The following is a 23,132-nucleotide window of genomic DNA, read 5'->3' on the forward strand; positions in this document are numbered from 1 at the left end:
GAAAACTTACGGAAACCGTGCCTGTCCTAGGTTGGAGCAAAGGACCCCAGCCTCACTTAAGATGGTGAGGCCTCCCTTATTTTAGGGGCAAGGGTCTCGATATGCTCTCTTACCCGTCATTGGCTAACCGGCTTAGCACGCAAGTTAGGGGTTAATCCTCATCAGTCTTGATGACAGAGGTTTCAGAGTCCCCTACTTCCAGCCTGTAATAGTGGACCTGTATGGGTTTCATTTGTTATCTGCTGCCGTACCAAAGCCATCAGTTTGAACAGCATGAACCCGAGAGACAAGAGACTTAATATCTAAACCATTGATATAAAAGCAACACTCTTTAAGGCAACACACAACTTCCCCTGTTGGGGCAGTAAAAGGTCTAAGCCTTGTACCCACAAATTTATACCAATGAAATCTTTGAATTTGTATCAGCTTAGTAACAATTATACAGATTTAGACAGCCTAATATTAACCACCTCAGTCCCCAAGTCCAGGGAATTGGGGCGCCGACTCTTCATTAACTTCTTCAAGCTGAACATGGGCGTTGACTTTTAGAAGAGGAATGAGGGGAAGGGCAAATTGATAAGCATCTGAAGTCTGTCTTAACTGCATCCAACTGGAAGTCCAGGGCATCAGTGAACATGCAGGTGATAAGATTCATTCTCCAAAGCTGTGTATTCTGCAATATACAAATCTCAAAACAAGGTTTAGTATCAAGATAATTATTTTGATTCTCTGAAATCTAGTGTTCTGGAGGCCTACCTCTGTCATGTCTGATCCATATAATTCTGGAAGACATAACTACTACCTTAATGACCTCATCAGAAAACACGTAGAAAAACCTTTTCCAAATTAGCCTTTCCTTAAGCCAGTAACCAGAAAAACCTTTACATTGAGTTTTTATCCAGAAAAATATAACTATATAACTCAGAATCACACCCATTTTGAAAGTTAAATCAATTAACATTATCATTCTGCTTAGCTCTCTGTCTAGAGCAGCCTTACATTTATTCCTCGAGTCTTTAAAGCCTTTTTCATCTGTTTTTACTCACTTATTTCTTGCCCCATTTTCGTTACTATAACCTTTATTTATTTATCTGTTTGGCTCTCTTGACTCAGAGCAGCCTGCAATTTACTCCTTGCATCTTTAAAACTTTTTTCATCTGTTTCTGCTTATTTTTTTCTTGCCCCGTTTTTGTTTCTATAACCTTTATCTATCTGTTTGGCTCTCTTGACTCAGAGCAGCCTGCAATTTACTCCTTGCATCTTTAAATCCTTTTTCATCTGTTTCTATTTACTTATTTCTTGCCCCGTTTTTGTTATTATGCAATCACCTTTGTTTCACTTCCGAATTCAGCCAGCTCCGTCAGTCGACTGGTTCTCCAGCACAGGGTGTCTTCCACTGTATCCCGCTTACTGGAGTCCCTGTTCAGGTGCCACTAATGTTGAGGCTTTTACTCTTTGGGGGCCACTGTGTTGCGGCCCGTACTCTGCCTCAACACTTTGGGGCTAAGTACTCTGGTCAAGAGAGAGTGTGGCTCTTGGGGCAAGAGACGCGAAGAATGGAGACAAGACAGGGTGTGATTCAGTCTCTTCTATTTTCTCAAGTCTCTCTTATTGAGTCTCTCTTTTATTGAGTCTCTCCTTTGAAGGGAATTCTGAGGTATTTATATACACAAGCAGGAGAACACAGGTGAAAACACTTTACCACGTGCACCATACAGCTGAGGTCACTAAACAGCAAAACAAGCTATGTGGGATAAACAATATACTTATCAGAGTGTGCTTCAGCTGTTATAGGCTTTTGACAACCAAGTCTTTCATCAGGGTATATGGTTCCAGATGGCTGCAAAGTTGATCTAGCCACTTTCTACTAAAGTCGGCTCCCAACAAACTTTCACTCTGACTTAATTGTCAAGTGTCACCAGTGGACAGCCTCACTACACTCAGGTACAGTGATTGCTGTGAGGGACTAAATTCCCAGCAGCTTTCTTGCATGCAAGAGTATAATTTTCTCAGTTTAAAAATACAGTATTGTTTTCTTATATCACTGAAGATGCATTACACCTGGTTCTTTTAAATACATTTATTTAGACAATATTCGTAGCATAATAACCGAATCTCCCCAGCTATTACTTCATCAGGTCAGGCAGATAGAAAAGCTTGTGTGAACATCTTATGAAGGAGTGGATTCATTCATTCATGAAGTCTCAGTGGCTTCATTCATCTTTTCTCTCTTATTGCTGAAGATTCATAGCCAGAATATGAAGTTTTCTCAAAGGAAGAAATGGGAGAAATGCCTGGAACAGTGCTATTGATGACTCTTTCGTTATGAAACCTTCACAGCATATTTCAGTCTCGTGGAGTCTTTTGTGTTATTCTGACTGTCAATAAGAACCAGGGGGTTGTGCTGGTGATTCTTGATGATCTCCGCAACACTTCCAAAGTACTAGAGAAGGAAAACATGGTGGGTCAATTTCTTCTTATGTTCTCCCCATGTCCCCTCTCCACCCCTAATCTCCCTCCACTCTCTCAAGTTGTTTGCAGTTATTGGGGCTCAACTGACCCTCTGCACAGAAGTGTCTGTCTATTTTACCAAAGGCTGGACCTTGCAGGGTGGTAGGCTCTGGACTTTCTGATATTCAGGAAGTCCAAAGCCACGTGAACAGCTCTAATTACACCTAGACAAGTTACTTATTATGATGTAATATTTGTTTGAATGTTTTGCTAAATGTTTTAAAATATTTGCTTCTGAGCCGGGTGTGGTGGCACATGACTTTAACCCAGCACTTGGGAGGTAGGACAGCGTGGTCTACAGACTACTTCCAGAACAGCCACCTGTCTTGAGACCTTGTCTTGAAAATCCAAAAAGAAAAACCATAAATAATTTAAAAATTGCTTCTTATTGTCAAACATGAAACTGCCATGTAATAGACTTCTTTATATCCCTCACAAAACACAAATTATCTTCAGTGTTGCCCACATCTTGACAATCTCCCGAAAGCCTAGGCTCCCACAGTGCCACTACTGTTAACTTAGTGGAGCCTTTAAGAAGCAAGCCTCATAGAAAGTTCATTCTGGATGCTTCCTTGGAGGAATCATGAAACCTTGGTCCTTCCTCCTTACGAGTGATTTCACTCTGCTGTGATATACTAACTCACCATGGGGTCAAAAACAAGGGGGCCAATCTACTGTTGACTAAGACCTTCAAAACTGAGCCAAAATAAACTTTTCATCTTTATAAGTTGATTATGATAGATATTTTTGTTATGGTGATGGAGGCAAACTGAAACACAATGATTTAATAAGTTACTCAGGACTCGGTACTAGAAAACTTATTTCCTAGATATTCATATTTTTGTTTTCTTTTCTGAACAGGAAAGGGGACCTTTATGAGCCTTCTTATTTCTATCTATACTTGGCTGCTTGTAAACTTAGAAGTGCCAAAATAATAATGGAATTTTCTGCTATATTCTCGCCATACGTGTTACTCTTTCCATACTTGAATGTCCCATGTCTATAAGTCTCATTCCAAGATGTGAGAAGGTTTGCTTTGAAAATGATCCAAGTTTTAAATAAAATATTAAAGGACTATAACACAGACCACGAAAACAAAATTCATTAGGTATACAAAAGTGCATAGTCATCAGTACGTACATGTGTCGGTTTTTAAAGTAATTGGTCTGCAATAGTTGCATGGTTTATGGAATTGGTATCTATTGACTTCATTGTGTCCCTTAACCTGTTAAGTACAGATAGCTATCTGGAAACAAAGAAATTTAAAAGTTTTATTGATTGTTTGGGTGACTTCCGAGATCTCCACGTTGAATAACAATATGCTATAATACTGGAAGACTTTTCAAATGAAATACAGTTGTGTTTTAGTGTCTGTCCATCTGAATGTTCCCCTGTGGAGGAGAAGCATGTGGTAGGGGCTTTCAGATCCTTTCACCTTTACTCCCTCCCTGGAGGCAGTCACTTGGTGCTCTTGCAATTACCGGTGGGATTCCTCTGTGAAAAATGCCATGATACATTCATGGAGGGGGAAGCAGGCACAGAAAGAACTTGTCAAGACAAATGCAGTCAGGAAAGTTTGAAAAAGAAAGGCTAGGAAATGAGCTAACACAAGCTCTTTGATGATTAATTCCTAGTTTTAAAAAGGTGAGTTCTGAACCCAAGAAACAAAAGATTTGATTTGAGGTGGAATCATTTGAGACAGGAAGTGGAGTTGACCAAACACATTTGTGCTTTAAGTAAAAGATGAACTGGGGTTCATGTAGTTGCTGATTTCCCCCAGTTTTCTTTATTTATCTTCATATTAACTCAGTATATTTGAGATTTCCACATATGTACAGAAAACAACTGGTTCGATAGCTCAACATCTCATGTCCATAAAAGTAGAGCAGTCATCAAAGCTCTGAGATTAGTCTACTGTGCAGGCCGAACAACTGCAGGAAAAGGTAAACAGTTCATTAGCTGGCTACTTACTGGCTACACACACACACACACACACACACACACACAGAGTATACACAAATAGAAGCAGAGAAACAATCTTTAAAAACATGTATAGTTGGTATTAGATAGCCCAAATTTTCATTTTCCTGTTTTTATGTTCAGTATGTTGAAAACATCATATTTTCTTACAAATTATTTAAAGGAAATTTTTAAACTTGATTTTCGGCATTGCCAGAAACCTTTATAATAACTAATCTATTATACCTTTCAGCCCAGAGGCTAGTTATGCTGAGAATGGAGCGAAGTGTTGACTTATTAATTCTGAGGTAGGGAAGAAGGTTCTTAGGAACCAAGGAATTCTTGTTGAGTGGTGTGGAATTTTATTTTATTTATTTTATTTTTTTATTTTTTTATTTTATTTTATTTTTTTTTGGCAAGGAAGCTCTCGGTCTCTCTGAGAGTTCAGGTCATATAAGAAATTTTCAGGACCTGTGAATAGGACAGCTCCTAGCTCCTCATTTTCCTGCCTGTGATGGTGAGCTACACCCCTGAGGAGACAAGGAAACGAAGCAACTTCTGGGTCTGTTCTGTCAGCTTCACTATTATTTTCCTAACACTGACTATAATTAAAGAACCTTCTAAAAGAGACTTTTAAAATCGAGTTTGCAGCAGGAATGGGAGTCTTTACAAGCAGAAGGAAGCTGTAAGTTTTATGGGCAGAGACCTATAAGTTTATCTCGAGTCCTCCAATCATCCAATCCTCTTACTATTGCTAGTGAAACTCTTTTGTGATAAATACAATGATATGTTTATTCTAGTTATTTGGCATAGGATGGGGCCGGAAAGCTGGGTGACTAGGGGAGCCAGTCCTGAGCAAGAGTGAGATAAAGAACTGTCCAAACCACAAAAATCTCATCCTAAGGCAAGCAGGAGTTAGGACTGTTTCCTCCTTGCTCTGGGTCTGCATGAATGTAGCCTGTACAACCCCTACCTCTGCCCTACTTGAGGCAGTCACGTAGCCTGGTGGCCAAATTACAGGTTTAACTTCCTCTCTCCCTACAAGGATACATCCAGCAAGCACTTGGAATTCCTCTTCATGCAAATGAAGCATTCCCAACAACCAATAAGGTACCCTCACCCTGAAGACCCCCTACCTACTCCCAAAGATTTATATACTCTTATCCCTAATAAAGGAGAGCTATTTTACTGAAAACTGTCTCAGAGAAGGCTGTTTCTCTCCTGCACACCAGCTGCCACAGATCCTGCAAACCCATCTTCCCTGATAAGCTTTGTGACCTTTGCACAAAGATGCCTGAATACCCTGAGGGCAGAAGTAGAACCAGAAAGCAGCACAGGGTGCTAGGAAGCTAAGTGCAATTGGAAACCAAAGGACTGGGGAGTAAACTAGAACAGTTATTTAATGACAATTTTTTAAGTGACAATGCAATTCTGCTCTAGATTAGTGTTCTCAAACAACTCAGGAAAGAGTTGTTTTTTTTTTTTTTTCTAATTGCCTGAGACTTTATTTAAAGCCTCAAGCTATAAAAACCCTAGAAGAAAACACAGAGGGAAAAACGTTATGACATTGGATTTGGCGATGATTTTCTGGATGTGACACAAAGAACACAGGCAACAAAGCCAAGTTACATAAATGCGGCTACGTAAAATTTAAACTGTTTGTCAGCAAACAAAATCAACAGTTAAAAGGTAAAGCAAGTAATGAGGGGAGTATGTTCCTACATTCTCAAACTCAGAGCTCGCTGTGGTGGCACACAACTTTAATCGCAGGGAGGCAGAGGCAAACTCAACAGCAAAAATGGGAATATTTGATTGAAAGGCATACAAAGGAGTGGGATAAACATTTCTGCACAGATGATGTATAAGTGGCCAATATTAATCATCGGAAGAATGTGAATGAGGTACCATGGCGCATCCATTAAGATGGCTACTATAACAAAAAAACCAGAAATAGTAAGTAACCAGTGCTGGGGGGAGGGAGTGTTGACTGCTTATATAATGTTGGTGGGATTATATAACGATGCTGTATGCCCAGCTGTAACTTAAACATAACCAAGCGGTCTATGATAGTATTTTGATCTGTGTGTCTTAACCACATTTCTGTTTTTGAAAACAAGATATTTTGCTTATAACGATTCAGCTAACAGTGGAATTTGTTCATGCAGCATCCACTAAAATAAGCCATTGTGCTCCAGGTCTAGAAAGGAACAGTGAACAAGACATAGCCAGGGCCTCAGTAATAGAAAAAAAGTATGCATCAGTAATTATGATTTGTTTTCAACAATGCTGGCTTAGGAAAGGTCTAGTTCCTTTTGAACACACCTTTTAATTATGCTCCTTCCTCCCTCCATCTCTTCCTCCCTCCTTATCTCCCTTTTTGTTTCTCCCTCTTTCCTTTCTTCTTTCGTTCCTTCTTCCATTTTAAAATTTGAGGTAGGGTCTCACTCTAAACTGGATTTGAACTCTCAATCTTCTGACCTCATCTTCCCAAACGTTGGCCTTGCAGGTAAGTGCTACCATGCTGACTCCTAAGGTGTCTCTTCATTAGAACCTTGTTTGTGCTCCTTTCTCTGTTTAAACCATCCTTTCTATATTTTTTTCTTTTTTCCTTCCTCCATTTTTCATTCCATAGATTCAAATACAACCCATCATTCAAGGTGAGAATAAGTAGTCCTTTCTAGACCATTCGTGGGTGTGATGGTTTGAATAAGACTGATAGCCTTAGGCCCACACATCTGGATGCTTAGTCATAAGGAAATGGCACTATTTGAAACGGCCAAGGAGGTGTGGACTTGTTGGAGGAAGTGTGTCACCCTGGTGGGCTCTGAGGTTTCAAAAGCCCACACCCAGCTCAGTGTTACTCGCTTTGCCTGCAGATCGGGCTGTAGCTCATAGTAACTGTGCCTGCTGCCGTGCTCCCCACCACGGTGATAATGGACTAAACATCTGAAACTTTTAAGCAAGCCTCCAGTTAAATGCTTTCCTTTATAAAAGTTGCCTTGGTCATACATAGTGTCACCTCACAGTGACAGAACACTGACAAAGACAATGGGTTATTCTAAGTCACACCTCACCAAACCTTTATAGGAACAGGCTAGCTAAACAGAAACATACTGAGCTGCCATTTTGCTCCTCATTAATGGCATTTCTGTTGGTTATTTAAAGCCTATATATTTCATTACATAGGCTCATCTTGGCCCAAGAATTATAGCCTAATGTTTCAGCTCAATTCAGGTCAAGCTCTGAATTCTCAAGTACTTCCCTGGTCATCTAACTCAGTATCAGAGTTGAGTTCCTAGGCCTTGATTTTTGAACGCTAGTTCATGACCTTAATTCTTAAAACTTTAATTGGCTTTGGCATTTCAACTTTCATTTATAGGCTTTCTTGGACTAATAATTATATCAGATTTCTCTCACTAGGTGGAAATAGGAGATGAGGAGATGGCTCAACAGACAAAGCACTTGTTTGCTATGCAAGCAAAAATATGGGGGTTCAGATCCCCAGCGCCCATAAAAATGCCAGGTGGACATAGTGGCCTGCATGTAATTCTAGTACTCAGAAGACAGATCCAGGGGATCCCCAGAACAAGTGGCTAGCTAGAGTAGCCATCTTCAATCAAAAGACTCTGCCTCAAGCAATAAGGTAGAGAGCAATCAAGAAAGACTCCTGAAAATTAGCGTTGGGCGTCCACATGCCCCCGACACACATGCACACCGTACACACAGACACATGTCATTTAAAGTTAAACAAAAATACTAGCACAGGCATCACATTTATTTCCTGACTTCCCATAGGACACTATTACACAATGTGCATCATACACTATAGTATATATTATTTCAAACCATGATGTTTCATCTTCTGTTCTACTTATGGCATATATATAACCCTAGGGTCAAGTACTTTCCCACTCTTTATCTCTGGCACCTAATAGAGCATGCTGCCACTGTATGCAATGCAGGGATATAGAGCTGAGTTAAAGAGAAGTTACCAGCCAGCCACAGTGATACTTTCTCACAATCCTGTACTCAGGAGGTTTATGAGTTCAAGGCCAGCCTGGGATAGGGAGTTTTAGGCCTACCTAGGCTACATATTATGACTGTGTCTCAAAATAAGAAAATAAAGAAATAAATAGAGAATTAAAGGCTACTAACCTCTTCACCATTTTTCTTCTTTCCCAAAGCATATTGCTTGGTTGCTTCAATAAACCGTACAGGAATATTATATACCCGCTTGTTAAAGAACGCAACTAGTGTGTAAGGCTGCTTAGAATCATGGCCAGAGCTTTTCCTAATAAGAAACGATCCATCCTGTTTAAGGGAAACACAGTGATAGTGTTTGTTAGTTACATTTCCTTACGCTAGAAATCAGTTTGTGAAGAGTAGCTTATCATTTTCAGATATTCTTTATTTTCATGGTTTTGTAATTGATTAGAATTTGTTTTATTATTTTCCAATAATACAGTTTATTAAGACAGATGCTCAGACAAACTTGAGTGATGTCAGTGCTAGCATTTAATGCGCTGACTGAGGTACTGTGCTCGCTGGGATTTGGAAACATGGAAAAGCACACGGTGAGATCAAGCAGAGAGTCTCTCAAGCTACGGCCCATGTTTGCAAGTTCCTTAAGTAAAAATCTATACTGTAAGAAAGTAGAAGCTGGGGCTGGAGAGATGGCTCAATGGTTAAGAACACTGACTGCTCTTGCAGAGGTCCTGAGTTCAATTCTCAGCAACCATATGGTGGCTCACAACCATCTGTAATGGGATCTGATGCCCCTTTCTGGTGTGTTTGAAGACAGCTACAGTATACTCATGTACATAAAATAAATAAATAATTTTTTTTTAAAAAGGAAAAAATCTGGGAATTCAAGCTTCTAGCTGAAGAGAACACTTACCTCGAGTTATTTTAAAGTAGAAAAACTATGTAAAAATTTAATGTGTATTAAATATTTTATTAAAATAGCTTAGAATCATACATTTAAAAATATTAGACAAAACATGACCTAAGATAGGAAGAAGAAATGCAAAAATTGGTGTTCAGCCTTAGGAAGGAATTTGAAGAAAGAGACAAAAAGACTTATTTCAGAAACAAAGGAATAAAATTCACAAGGTTTCCAGGGACTAAATAAGGTCTAATAAATTTAGTATGTAACCCAAAGTAAGCCATGGGGAACAGCCACGGCATTTAAAGTGGACTGCAGCAGAGTGGGCCAGACCGTGATGATACCCAAGAGTGACAGAAGCCTGAGACAACTCTTAAAATCTTGCAGCTGACTGTCCCGGCTCCAAAGGCTGGGGAGTCAACCAGGGTTCACTGAAACAGCAGCAGCAAGATGAACCTCACTGACCTCTTGGCAGCCCTGCAACCATTGCCACCTTGGCCAAAGCACTAGCCCTTCCCCTGGTGGACTAGCTAAGGAGGTAGACAGTAGTTGGTTCAAAACACAAGCCTTATGATTGTGAGTCATAAGAACGCAAGGTTGTGATTGGCCCATACAAACAGGTTGAGGTCGCTCCAAAACACACCCTCTCCCCAAGCCAGTCTCTTTCCAGGGCCACCTTCCCTGGTGTGCTGCACTGGGCCCCATAAAAGGGGGTCATTTTTTCCCTAACTAGAGTGGGCTGGACAAGAAAGAAGCAAAAACTGAGGAAAACTTTAACTTGTTGGAGAAAGGCCTTAGAAGGTCTTCTCCTGATCTACTGATGATGTCTGTCCAGGCAGAACAAAGAACCCTCACCAGCTGATCGATGACATTTTGACAGGGATTTGAGTTTTGTTTTTTGTTTGTTTGTTTGTTTTGTTTTTTTTTAAATGGGAGAACAGAGGAAGTAAAAAGGAAACTTTAATCTTCCACTGTCCCATCAGTTCCCAATGTTGAGCTCTCAAAAAATATTTCCAGGCAGTGTCTTCTGCCTTTATCCGTATCCTAAGTCCCATGAGTTGGTTCAAAATAGCCAGTCCTCCCTTGCTCCAAGGCTGAGCTCCTGCAGCATCAGGTTTTCCCCAGACCTCCCTGCCTCCTGCTTCTCTCTATTGTTTGAGGGGTAGTGGAGCCCCTGGAACCTTGAAATTAAAGACAAACAGGAAGGAGGTGAAAGAACAAAGCAGCCAGCGGTGCTCACAAGAGAGGAGAGAAAGTACAGGGAAATAGCCCCTGCACCTAACACAAGCAATTACTAGTCAGATTAATGATGAACCCCTGACACAATGTGGGATTTTTCAGGTGCCCCAAACCTTGTTGGATCTGTGCAAGGCCTCTTCAGCAGACTTGCGGTCGCAGGCGCCAGCATACCAGGGCTTACCTTGCAGCTCAGCCTCCTGTGGGACAGAAGCATTGCCAAAATGTGAGTTGGTCCTCAAAGGAAATGAAAATTTAACATCAGTGCTTAAGTGGCCCATTTTGTAAAACCAAGATGGGAAAAATAATCTCCATCTTTACCAGTTATGTCAGAATGAGTTTCATGCTTCTTTTGGCCAACCACAAAGATTATGTGGCTAGCTCACTCCCACTTGGCATTAAGCTGCTATACTCAGTCCTAAATCATTTTCCTCCTGAATGTGTTATATACTCTTTTCTCACTGTGCTAATATTCTTTTAAACATTATTTATTTATTTATTTATTTATTTATTTATATTTTATGTGTATTGGTGTTTTGCCTGCATGTATGTCTTTGCATGTATGTCAGATCCTAGAGTAACAGACAGTTGTGTTTTGCCATGTAGGTGCTGGGAATTGAACCTGGGTTCTCTGGAAGAGCAGTCAGTGTCCTTAACTGCTAAACCATCTTTCCAGCCCATGTCTTTATTCTCAATGCTTAATAGAGTGCTTCATAATCTCAGTGTGTGTGTGTGTTTATATGTTCATGGAAGCATGTGTGTGCACCCGTGCACACAAGCACGTGTGCAAGTGTGTCAGATATCATCATTAGATATTGATCCTCGGGAGCAATCCACCTTGCTTTTTGAATCAGCTTCACTCACTGGGACAGGGCTCCAGGACTAAGCTAGGCTGGCCAGCAGCCCACCCAGGGGATCTCCTGTTTCTGTCTCCCCCATGATGGGATTATAAACACACAGACAGCATCACACTCCCTTTTCATTTCATTTTCTTCCATTCTGTTTTGGGGTTTGGAGATGGGATTCAAATCCTCATGTTTGTGCGGCAAGCACTTTTCCAACTTAACTGGTGTCCCAGTGATGCTGTCTTACTGGGTTTTGACAAATGAGGATACTTGTTCACCTGTCACCTTCAAGGGCACACAGAGTCCTTTTCTCTGTCTCTTTATGCTGTTCTGTTTGATATAGGCTTTAACATCCTAAGCCTCCACAGGTCTATTCTGAGGAAATTGCAAAGTTTAAATAAATGTGAGAGGAATAACAACAAAAACAACACGTTCCCTCACTGTTTTAAAGAAACAGTTATTTAGGGCATCTGGAATAGAAACGAGATTAATGGGGGTAGAGTGTCTCTTAGTCACTGAAAAAAACCAGGATATTCTTATCCATCGGACCAACTTGGTTAAAATCCTGATTCCATCCTGAGCCAGACTCCATCCTGAGCTGTACTCTGAATTATCTTCTCAGAAGACATGCCCTTGCCCAAAATCCACTGAAAATAGTCCAGCGACACCAAGCTCATGCCCTACCTGGTCTGCAAAAGTAGAATTAAATGGGAAGCTAGGGAATGGTCCGTCTGCAGCTGGGCTTCCCCCTTCTGAGAACCCTGGAAGAGATTTGAAAACTCCATTAATCTTCAATAGTTTCTGTGCAGTTACAGTGCCTATGTCTTACTGCTGCATGACCTCCCTGGGCCACACATAGAGCTAAAAATCCTCAGGACTGCTCAGAGGGGGGACCTCAGGACCCCTTTAAATTCTCAAGATCCTTCCAGATGTTTGAGAGGTGTTTGTTGTTGGCAAAGGCTTATCTTTGAAAAGCCGAAGTTTTCCTCATCTATTTCAACAAGCATAGCAACAGACTGTTGGCTCTAGAATTTAAAAGTTCTGTCAAGTTGGACCTGTTGATGCAGGCTATAATATCAGTTACTAGGAAACTGAGGCGCATCCCAAATTCAAGGCCAGCCTGGGCTACACAGTGAATACCTGTCTTAGGAGTAAGTAAAATTTGTAAAATATAATCCAGTGCTACTCTACACACAGACACATATGCACACACACACACACGTACATATACACAGGCACAGGCACACACACAAACATGCACAGATACATGCACACATACATACACACACATACACATATATATTTAGATTGGAATAGTTTTGATAAAAATATTTATGTTCTTTCATTCTTCTGTGCCTAACGTGGATCTAGTCATTGGGAATTTTATATATATAAAATACACACACACATACACACACATATATATGAGACATACACACACACACACACACACACACACACACACACACACACACATATGAGACATCAAAATGCTTTGCCTTCCTGGAACTTGAACTTTAAAGGGCTGAGCAATCAAGATGTAAGTGACTTTACCATGCAACATTGAGTATCATAGTGATCTTGAGAACCAAAAGGCAGTTTTACTGAAGTGGCTTCAGGGATAGGTAGAAGCAGCACTCTCTCCAATGGAACAGCACAGTTGAAAGGGTGGTCAGATTTCTCCAGGGAACCTGATATGGGGTGCTGGTTGATTTCTGAGGGCCAGGCAGTCAGGGGAGTATCTGAGACTAACATTTTTAGAATCATGACTGTGTGTCTCTGTCTTCGTTCTGTGTGCGTGGGGGGGGGGGGGGGGAGAGGGGGACCTAGGTACTCCATCTCAGAGAAAACATTTCCAGACCACCCCATCTAAGATGGTGGCTCTCACTATCCCCATCAGATTCTACCACCCACCTCACACCACCTTGCTCTCTGTGGCACTTTAGGTTTGCCTAGTATGAGACTATGTATCTATCTCCTTGTCTCTTGTCCAGCCTCCTGTCTCCTTCAGCAATGACATAACTTTCATCAGGACAAGCTATTGATTCATCCTAGTCTCTCCTTATCCCCAAACAGTGGCTGGCACACGGCAGAGAGACGATCAGTGACAAATGAAAGAATGACTCAAGTTGACAAACAAACGATAAGATAAAGCTTTTTTAAACAGAAAAAATAAATTTCTACAGACAAATCACTTTCACTTTGTGTTGTTAGAATTCACAGAAAAACTACTAAATATGAGTTTCCTTGTATTTAAAGTGAACCAGAAGTGTAATTAAAACTAAAAAAATCAAGTTTTGTAGCAAGAATATGTTTTATTTTGTAAATGACAGTTACTCTGTTTATTTGAATGGTTAATCTTGATCGCTTGGAATATGTTCCAAATTATGTGTAGTTTTCTTTTCTTTTTTACCCCCTACAGTGAGTTGAAAGAAAATGAAGGGCTGGAGCAGTTACATTCTGTGAGCCTGAATTATCTGGTTAATATGTGTGCATATTAAAAATTCTTATTTTTAATTGTATGTGTGTATGTGTGTGTATGTGTGTGTGTAAGAGAAAGAGAGAGAGAGAGAGAGAGAGAGAGAGAGAGAGAGAGAGAGAGAGAGAGAGAGAGAGAGAGATTGAAGGTGCTCACAGATGCCAGAAGAGAACATTGCTCCCTGGAGTAGAAGTTACAGGCCTTTCTGGGTGCTGGGAACCGAACTCAACTTCCATCTCTCCAGATTTGATTCTGTGTTTTAATTGAATGATCAATAAAACATCATACTCCATGCATAGCTCAGCAGTATAACACTTATCTATATGCGTGAAGCTCTGAGGTTAATCCCATCACTACAAATTTGCATAATTTGCCAAATTGTGACATTATAAGTGTTTACAATCTAAACACATGAAGCTTTAAATTTACTAAAAATACAAATATATAAGAGAATAATTAATAAAATGAACAAAAATCATAGTTATAACATAGAAAGAAAAAATATACTTATGACATACCATATTGTAATAAATGTATATGGTAGCAGCTTATATGATAGTAACACATAATGAGTATATAATGAAAGCTTATCAATGGCTCTTCCTTTGCTTTCTATCTTATGAGGGTAAATACATAGAGAGTCACGAAAAGACCCTGCATACCCGACCTTACACTATTAAGCCAGTCAGGTATCTAATATCCTACCACATCCAATTTTTTTTTATTAAATTTGTCCAACCTGTCTTTCTGTCATCATATTCCCAACCACTCCTTCTGCCAATCAAATTCTGTACATGCCTTGTCCCTTTCTCCCATCTGCTTCTTTTCTTTCCTTCTTTTTTGACTAAGTAATAAACAGTTTAATAAAAAGGAAAAATGTCTGCCTACTGTGTTAGTTACTTTTCTCTTGCTGTGATAAAATACCACTACTGAGTGTGTGGTTTGGATGGACATGGTCCCCATAAATTCATAGGAAGAGGTATTATGGTGTATGGCCCTCCTGGAGTAAGGGTGGCCTTGTTGGAGTGGGTGTGGCCTTGGAGTAGGTGTAGCCTTGTTGGAGGAAGTATACCTTTAAGGTAATGTTTACCTTGAGAAAACTATACAGTTAATTAACATGTTCTCATTTCAGGGTACATTTTATGTGGAGTTCATTAAAACATATTTCAGATTTATGTGAAATACCTATCATTTATTGAGAATCTTTTAAATGCCAAGCACTGTTCTGGGTATTTTAATCTGAGTCTTGAAAATAGCTGTATTGTTTTGTTTTGTTTTTAACGATGCTGACTGATAAGTAAATATTCAACCAATACTAAAGATAGAAAATATTTACCTTTCAAAACAACTCTGTGAAATATTTTTGGGCCCATTTCACAGACAAGGAAGCAAATAAGACACTACCTTCCACCTATGACTGGCAGTCAGAATCTCGTACTTACTTGGCAGGGGTACAGGCTTTTGATGGACAGGCCTGAAAGGAAGAAATGCATGGTATGTGAGAGGCAGAACACAATAAAAACGCTGGAGAATCTACATCAAAGGATAATTAGATCTAAAGGTGGGAGGGGCAATAAACCTTTTAGAAAACCAAGATTTTTCTCCCTTAGCTTTGAGAAAGGAAGAGTCTTGACTATAGTGCTGTTTTTTAGATGAGACCTGTAGCCTGAAGAATGGGTCTCTGAGATTCTACAGTCTCGGAAGTTGCTTAATAGCTTTCCAGATTTAATTAAGAAGCAATGAAACACCAGTTCCCTGTGCGAGCTTTTGAGCTTGCATGACAACGAATTCCCATAGCAACAAGAAGAAACTTGTTCTTATATTTTTGGTTGTGAGCCTAACCTTTAACGGCTGAGCCATCTCTCCAGCCCAAAACTTGTTCTTAAAGAGAAGGATTCTTGTACTGGGGAAAGAACTAGCTCATGATCTATTATCCTTGTACTCTGGAGACTGAGGAAGGAGGGACTTGAATTAAAGGGCAACCTGGCTGCATACATAAGGAATTCCAGGAAAGCTGGACCTATGGAGTGAGACCTGTCTTTAAAATATTGACAGACAAACAGGCATAAATAAATAAATAGAAGGGTTGGTGAGGTGGTTGCTTTCTGCTCTTCTAGAAGTCCTGAGTTCAGTTCCCAGGGCCCATGTTGGATGGCTCACAACCATGTAACTCCAGCTCCAGGGCCTCTGATATCCTCTTGACATACATGCAGCAGATACTCACATATATACATAAATACAAAATCAAAATGAAAATATTTTTTAAAGAATGAACGAATGAATGAATGAATGAATAAATAAATGAATGGAAAGGATTCTCACTTCTGGGTGGGAGGGAACACTGGTGACTGTCCTCCAGTGTCTTGTCTGTGACTAGACCCTCGGTGGCGCTCAGCAGGAACAGGCTTTTCTGGATTAGAAGAGTCTCCATTAGTATTAAAACGAAATGTCTGTCCCCATCCCTAAATACTGCCTCTTTGGCCAGGTGTTTTCCCAATACCCTGTCTTCTAAGGGATTCTTGGTCTGCGTACAGGTCTTGGTGTGCATGCGCTCTCAGGACCAAGACTCCCTTTCCGCAGTGGTCCAGGTCATGCTAACTCCTCCTGGCAGTGTACACGGAGACAGAACCCATGGGTACTGTCAGCGTGTTCTTGAGGGAGGGTAGAAAATAGGCACAAATACAGAGAGCTTAAGAAATGTCTGTTGACGCCAGGCGGTGGTAGCCCATGTCTTTAATCCCAGCAACTTGGGAGGCAGAGGCAGGTGGATTTCTGAGGTCAAGGCCAGCCTGGTCTACAGAGTGAGTTGCAGAACAGCCAGGGCTACACAGAGAGGCCCTGTCTCTGGGGTTAGGGGGTGGGGAATGACTGATGAAGCCCACAGGAAACTTTACTAGTGAGGCAGTGAGAAAGGCAAACGGTTACAGGAACTTGAGAGGAAGAGAAACAGTGAGAACTCAGTGACTCAAAGCCCAAGTGCACCGCCATTCAGACAGCCGTGACTCTAAAGGTGTTTCAAACGTGTGGCCGGGTCCTTTGAACTGCCAGGCTCGTTTCATGCTCATTTCTTTAAAGCGTAGAAATTCCCAAAGGAGTGCAATGGAACCACTTTGGGTCCCAGCAGCCTTAAGCTCTATATCGTCTCTATACAGTTAGCCAGGGCCTTGCCATCTTGTGAAACCTCCTCCATTTTGGTTGAGGTGTGACAGTCCCCATCATTACAGTAATTTCATTTCCAGAGCCTGTTAGGTCTCTCAGACTGTCCAGACACCCAGAAGGGAGCGCAAGCTGGAGAACAGGATTCCTGGTGATCAGACAAAAGCCAGCATTCCCCAGGGACTTTTGAGACTGGTTCCTATCTGTGGTGCCTATCAGGATCTCAAAAGTCCATGCCAACCTCTGGGTTCCCTCAGTATCTCAAGTTCCTGCTACAGGTTTCAAAATCCACGCTGGCATCCTAAGCCTTCTCTCCTTCCCTCCGGCGCAGCGCCCCTCCCCCACCCCAGCTCCCCATCCTTCTTGAACCTTAGCCATTCTCACTGTTTGCCTCTCTTACTCTCTCTAGCTATGCTCCATTCTCTACATCTTGCTATCTCACTATCTCCACTGTTCTCTCCTGCTTCCCTAGCCCTGACCATGCTCAGCCTTTCTCTCTCTGCTCTAGACATTTCCAGATGCCTCTGTCTGTTGTCTCTCATATCTCCAATAAAAACATTAACCACCTCATGGGTCAGTCCCTTCAGCAGTTTCTTTCCTGCACCCACTCGAATACAAGAACTCGAGTGGACTGTTTCTCTAGATTCCTGACTTTCTGCCCAAGCCATGCCCCCCAATCCTGTGTCTGTCAGTCTGTCGGTCATCTCAGACTCTTTTAACTGACTACTCACTGGCCACCCCAACAATGTCCAAATGCCAGCTGGAAAAGGAAACTTCAACCTGCACCCCAGCTTATGAGCAAGCCATAGGCATTGATTCTTACAGAATAATACTCCTCCCCCAATAAAGCCCTGCACCTTTCTTTCCTTCTCACAGTCCTGAGGTCTCCTCCCCAGGGCAGAAGAGGCTGCTCACCTCCCTTTGGGTTTAGATGACACCTGCCTAGGCTCTTGGAATGAGTCTGAAGAAAGCTGCTTGTTAAACTCTGCGGGAAGCCTCTGATAAGGGCTTCCAAGCAAACTTGGTTTTGGAGACTCCTGGAGCCTTAAAGTTTGCACAGAGGCCCCAGGTCACTAGGACTCTGCTCTGCTCCTGCTTATCAGGCTGAAGAGACTGGAAAGCCATGCAAGGTATGCATGGGAAGAAACACTTCAAAGGAGAGGCAGAGAGCCACAGGACCTCAGAGGAGGAGGCGGGGACAGAAACAGCCTGGGGGAAGGAAAGAAGAGGAAAATCAAATAGGGGGTGGGGGCTCTATTGGTGCAGTAAAAGCAGAGACGAGAGCTGCAGTGTGTGCTCAGGAACAAACAAAAAGCCACTGTCCCATGAGCACGGACACCAGCAGGCTCTGTGCAGACACTGACTTAGGATAGGGGGAAAGCACTGTGATTTTGCACAGTGTGTCCTCATGTGAGGCACTGGGTGGGTGCAAGACTTCTATTATTCTATGTTCTAAGTGTCGACATCATGAATGAATCTTACTTTCTCTTCCCAGTCCGTATTCATGCTTTTCAAATACAATTTTTTTTTAAATGGGGTCATTAAAAAGCATGTCTTTCTCCCCCCTCCCTGCCCCCCACACCTTTGGTTCCCGTGAAGCGAAAGCAGAGAGACATTGGAAGATGTATGGACACAAGGGGCATTTGAACTTTGAACACTTAGTGACAGAACTTTAAATAAACTGTTTTTAAAAAGTCATTACCTTATCTGAGCTGTTCGCTCTGAGACATAGTACCACCATATGGCTTCCTAGCTGGCTGTGGCCATCAGTGATAGGCAAGAGGCAGGTAGGCTGAAGCTTCCTCCACAGCCCGTGCCTGCTAAGCTCAGACTCCTAGGCTAATGTTCGTACTCTCTACCGCGGCGCAAAAGGCCCGTCACTTAGAAGAGCTGGCTTTATATTAACAATGGGCTCATAGATAATGAAAGAAATTCAGAATGAAGCGCTTACATGCATATTATGAACTGAAAAATTATTTTTAGAGTACATCCTTAACCTCCAGAATAAATACATTTACCTTCGCAAACATTTGACGCATTCGGTAGGGGAGGAACGGGAGTCTATGTTAAGAAAAAAAAAAAGAGGCAAGTCAGCAAATCAGAAGATGGAGATAAAGATCAGAGCACTATTAAATATGCTGTCAGAGATTAGCTGCAGCTACTCTGAGTCGTGACAAAGAAGCTAAGGCAGTTTCCGGCCCAACCTTTTCATTCATTGGAAACTGGATGAGTTTGTCTTATGGGAGGAGCTGTCCATTTCCTTGTAGGGCCATCACTAACCTCTCAACAGTATTGATGGACACTGTGACCCTCTCAACAGTCTCTAGGCAATAGTGCTTGTGCAGTGGGTGTCTGGCAGATGGGTTTGGTCTTCTGGTCCCACCTTCTGTGTATTCAAAGTGATGGCCACTGTCAGGCTCTAGAGTAAGCTCAGGTCCAGCTGTGCTGCCTTGCATCATGTGCTGGCCCAGGGTCACCCTTTTCTGATCATAAGCTAAGTTTAGTTTGTAGCTATTTATCTGATACATAGTGGTCTACCAGTTGCTCTGGGATCAACAAGGCAGGAAGTGGACAGAGGCCTTCTGCAATGATGCAGATGCATAAATGCCTGTACATTAGCAAAGATCAACTCATAGGAAGTATACCTTCCCAGCTACCTGAACATCAGAAGTTTCTCTGGGTTGTCTAGGTAGCAGCTTCAGTTGCTAAGCCTGCTATGTTAAGCACAATTGGATGCATTGACGACCTTAAGTAAGTGGATATCAATAGAGAGTGTAGGAAATGTGTAGGATCAACTTTCAGTTTTAAGTGCTGTAGCTTAAGTCTTTCAAGTGCAGCATCAACTTACAGTCTTAAGTGGTGTAGCTGATTTCTTCCTGGGGAATAAAAGATTAGCCTTGTTAAAACATGAGGAAGATGAACTAGAACCATCATCTTCTTAGACTTAAACCATACAAGTGAAAACAGTGGCTAGAAGACAGCCCTTGAAAGACAGATAGGGATGGGTGGAGAATTTAATTGTACTGATCTTCCCAACAGATGGAGAAGGGTTCATTGTCTTAGTCAGTGTTCTATTGCTGTGAAGAGATACCATGACCAAGGCAATTCATATATATATTTCATTGGAGCCTTGCTTACAGGTCCAGAGGTTCAGTCCATTTTCATCATGAAGGGAGCATGGCAGTGTGCAGGGAGGTGCTGGAGCAGTAGCTGAAAGCTATACCCTGATCCTATAAGCAGAGAAACAGAGACAGAGACAGACAGAGACAGACAGACAGACAGATCCTGGGCCTGGTGTGGACTTTTGGGACCTCAAAGCTCACCCTCAGTGATACACTTCCTCCAACAAGGCCACACCTCCTAATTCTTTCAAATAGTGCCACTCCCTAAGCATTCAAATATATAACCTCTAACCATCTGAAACTAAGTCCAAATTAAGTATTTTCTTTTATGTTTCCTTGGCCATAGTGTCTAATCACAGCAATAGAAAAGTCACTAGTATTGGTATCACCTAATAATATGTCATAATACTTTCCCAGCAGTTTCTAAAGCCACCTTATATCTCATAAGCATCCTATATCCCACAAAACACCCTAATGCATGTTCTGATGTATGAGCACCCTAATGCATGTTCTGATGCCAGGTCCACATTATAGGCCATGTACTACTTGCAGATAAAACCAGGGAGCAGAAAGTAAGGGTGGACCCTGTCTGGAGGTCTCAGAGCTATCCGGTGCTGAAAATTGGGGTGCTTTGTAGATAACAGTGAGCCAATGAACTCAGAAGGTAGCTAAATATAACTCTATGGGAAGCAAGAGTTTCCTCCTTGTTTCCAATTTTAGGGGCCGCTCCAACATGAAGGCTGTCGTGGGAATGGAGAATTAACAGGAGTTCCCAGGGCAGCAGCTCCCCACCCTGCTCCCACCCCCAAACACCTAGATCTCATAGAACCACTATCCTGAACAGTACTTACCCAGCCCGTGGCAGTGGAGATGGTGCGGCGGGCAAAGATGACTTGGAGTCCCAGACCCCACTGTTTCGACCTGCATAGCACAGACAAGAATCAATCACTGTGTCTGCCTTCAGGTTGTATTATTGAGGCTAACCTTTCGGAGACACATGTGTTTTATGTTACTTTTACTGAAGTGTATATGTCTAATGACACTGAAGCTGAGGGGCAAACCAATGGGCACAGGTGTTGAGAAATTTGAAATGCCAGTACAGGGGGGATAGTTCAGTGGTTGAAGTGCTTGCCACACGGGTTTTGAAGACAAGAGTTCAGATCCCCAGAACCCATGAAAATGCCAGGAGGGTGTGGCAGCTTCCTTGTAATGCCAGTCTTAGAAGGTAGAGAGATAGGAAACTCAGCAAGGCTGACCGTATTGATGACCTCTAAGTTTGATTGAGAGAACCTGCCTCAATGAAAGGTGGAAGAGTGATGAAGGATGATTCCCAACATCAATCTCCACATGAAGATGCACCCATATATCTGTGCCTATACACATGCAAACACGCAAGCACACACACACACACACACACACACGAAAAAAGAAAAAATGCTAACATAGAAACTCTGGTGTAGGCTGTAGGTCAGAACGTCATTCTAACACTTCAAGAAGATCTTCTCATTAGACTCCTGGGCAAGTTCAGGAACCCCGGTTATGGGAGCCCAGTGAAAACACACAAAAGTCCCTTGCAGAGCCAGCCTGGAACTCCACTTGCACTGGGGTACAATCTACAGGTCTGCTCAGCAAAGGTGTCTAGAGCTAGATTGGCTTAACCCACTTCCGGCGCATGCCCCTCCCACGCATACGCTACTTCAACACAGTGTCTGCTCCTCGTGAACATCAGAAAATGTCTACTCACAACATAGCCAAGTGTGGGCAAGTTCAAGGCCATTCCCCACATCCAATCTTCTGAAGTCATATAAGGAACCCTTGACCTTGTATCTACACCCTCCCCACCTTCCTGACTGAAAATAAAGCCAGACAAAGTGAAGGAGTCCATAAGCAATGATAGATTCCCTACATGTGTGGCTTCTTGGACACTACTCAGTAAGCAGGAGGTTCATGATGAGACTTTTTATTGGATCAAACTGAAGTGAATAAACATTGTGTGTAGTGTATATGCATGTATGTGCTTGAGTGTGTGTGTGTAGAAAATAGAGGAGGATGTCACGAGTCCTGCTCCATTATTCTGCCTTATCCCTTTTAGACAGGGTCTTTCATTAAACCTGGAGGTAGGCTGGCAGCCATCAGGTCTGAGTGACCCTCATGTCTCTATTCCTCACAGTGCTGGAATTACAGTTCCATGCACGCTCGCACCTGACTTCTTACATGCATGCTTGGAGATCCAAACTCAGATCCAAGATCCTGCTTGATCAGTAAGTGCCATGCTCACTGAGCCATCTCCCACACCCTGCATAAACATCTCACTAAGAGACTATAATATAGAGAGGTTCCCAGTTCCTAATGGACATGCGGGAGATATTCTGTAAGCTGGGGTCAGATCTGCTGCCCTCTCTAGTGTTGTAGTTACCAAATACTACTGAGGACCTGGTCTGTGGTAAGCCCTGAGAGGCACTCACAGGCTCCGTGGAAGGTACTGGGAAGGAGAGACATACTGTTCTCATGCTTCTCACTCTGAAGACAAAAGGCCTTAGAAAGTATTGAAAGTCTGGCCACAGGGTTATTCTCTTGACTTCTCCACAGAGACCATCTACTTTTTTTCTTCACACAGTACTTGCTGAGTTTGGCGCTAACGTCACTAAACACCAGAGTGGGCTGTCCAGATGGCTCTGGGCCTTCACCAGCATGCTATGGAGCCGTGCCTTCTCCAGGACTGCTTCTACTTATGGCTTACCTGACTTACATGCAATTTTAGGAAACATGTAAGAAAGAAAACCACATTTCTAAGTGTTAGGTTTCAGACTGTCCATATATCCAGAAGTGACCTCAGGCTGGACAGAAGAAGGATTCCAGGCAGTTAGATAACAGCCATCCTTCCTCAGGAATGTGAGAAATGGTCCCCCACTACCTCCCCACCTGCTTGGAGTCATTTC

At 42.1% G+C, this 23,132-nt stretch overlaps 1 protein-coding gene across 2 annotated transcripts in view; it reads right to left on the bottom strand.

Moving 5' to 3' along the window:
• Window positions 1-2,065: 2,065 nt before the first annotated feature.
• Blnk (B cell linker) overlaps window positions 2,066-23,132 on the bottom strand; it is a 66,412-nt gene continuing 45,345 nt past the window's right edge. For both annotated transcript variants that reach the window (XM_034493968.2, XM_076920964.1), the window contains exons 9-17: window positions 21,045-21,114; window positions 19,920-19,947; window positions 19,090-19,132; window positions 16,238-16,325; window positions 15,358-15,389; window positions 12,121-12,197; window positions 10,708-10,791; window positions 8,626-8,781; window positions 2,066-2,443 (exon numbers count right to left, since the gene is read on the bottom strand). In XM_034493968.2, coding sequence (XP_034349859.1) covers window positions 2,324-2,443; window positions 8,626-8,781; window positions 10,708-10,791; window positions 12,121-12,197; window positions 15,358-15,389; window positions 16,238-16,325; window positions 19,090-19,132; window positions 19,920-19,947; window positions 21,045-21,114 — 698 coding nt within the window. In that variant the 3' untranslated portion in view covers window positions 2,066-2,323. The remainder of the gene's footprint in view (window positions 2,444-8,625; window positions 8,782-10,707; window positions 10,792-12,120; window positions 12,198-15,357; window positions 15,390-16,237; window positions 16,326-19,089; window positions 19,133-19,919; window positions 19,948-21,044; window positions 21,115-23,132) is intronic.

The sequence above is a fragment of the Arvicanthis niloticus genome, chromosome 1 (assembly GCF_011762505.2).
Source record: "Arvicanthis niloticus isolate mArvNil1 chromosome 1, mArvNil1.pat.X, whole genome shotgun sequence".
NCBI lineage: Eukaryota > Metazoa > Chordata > Mammalia > Rodentia > Muridae > Arvicanthis > Arvicanthis niloticus.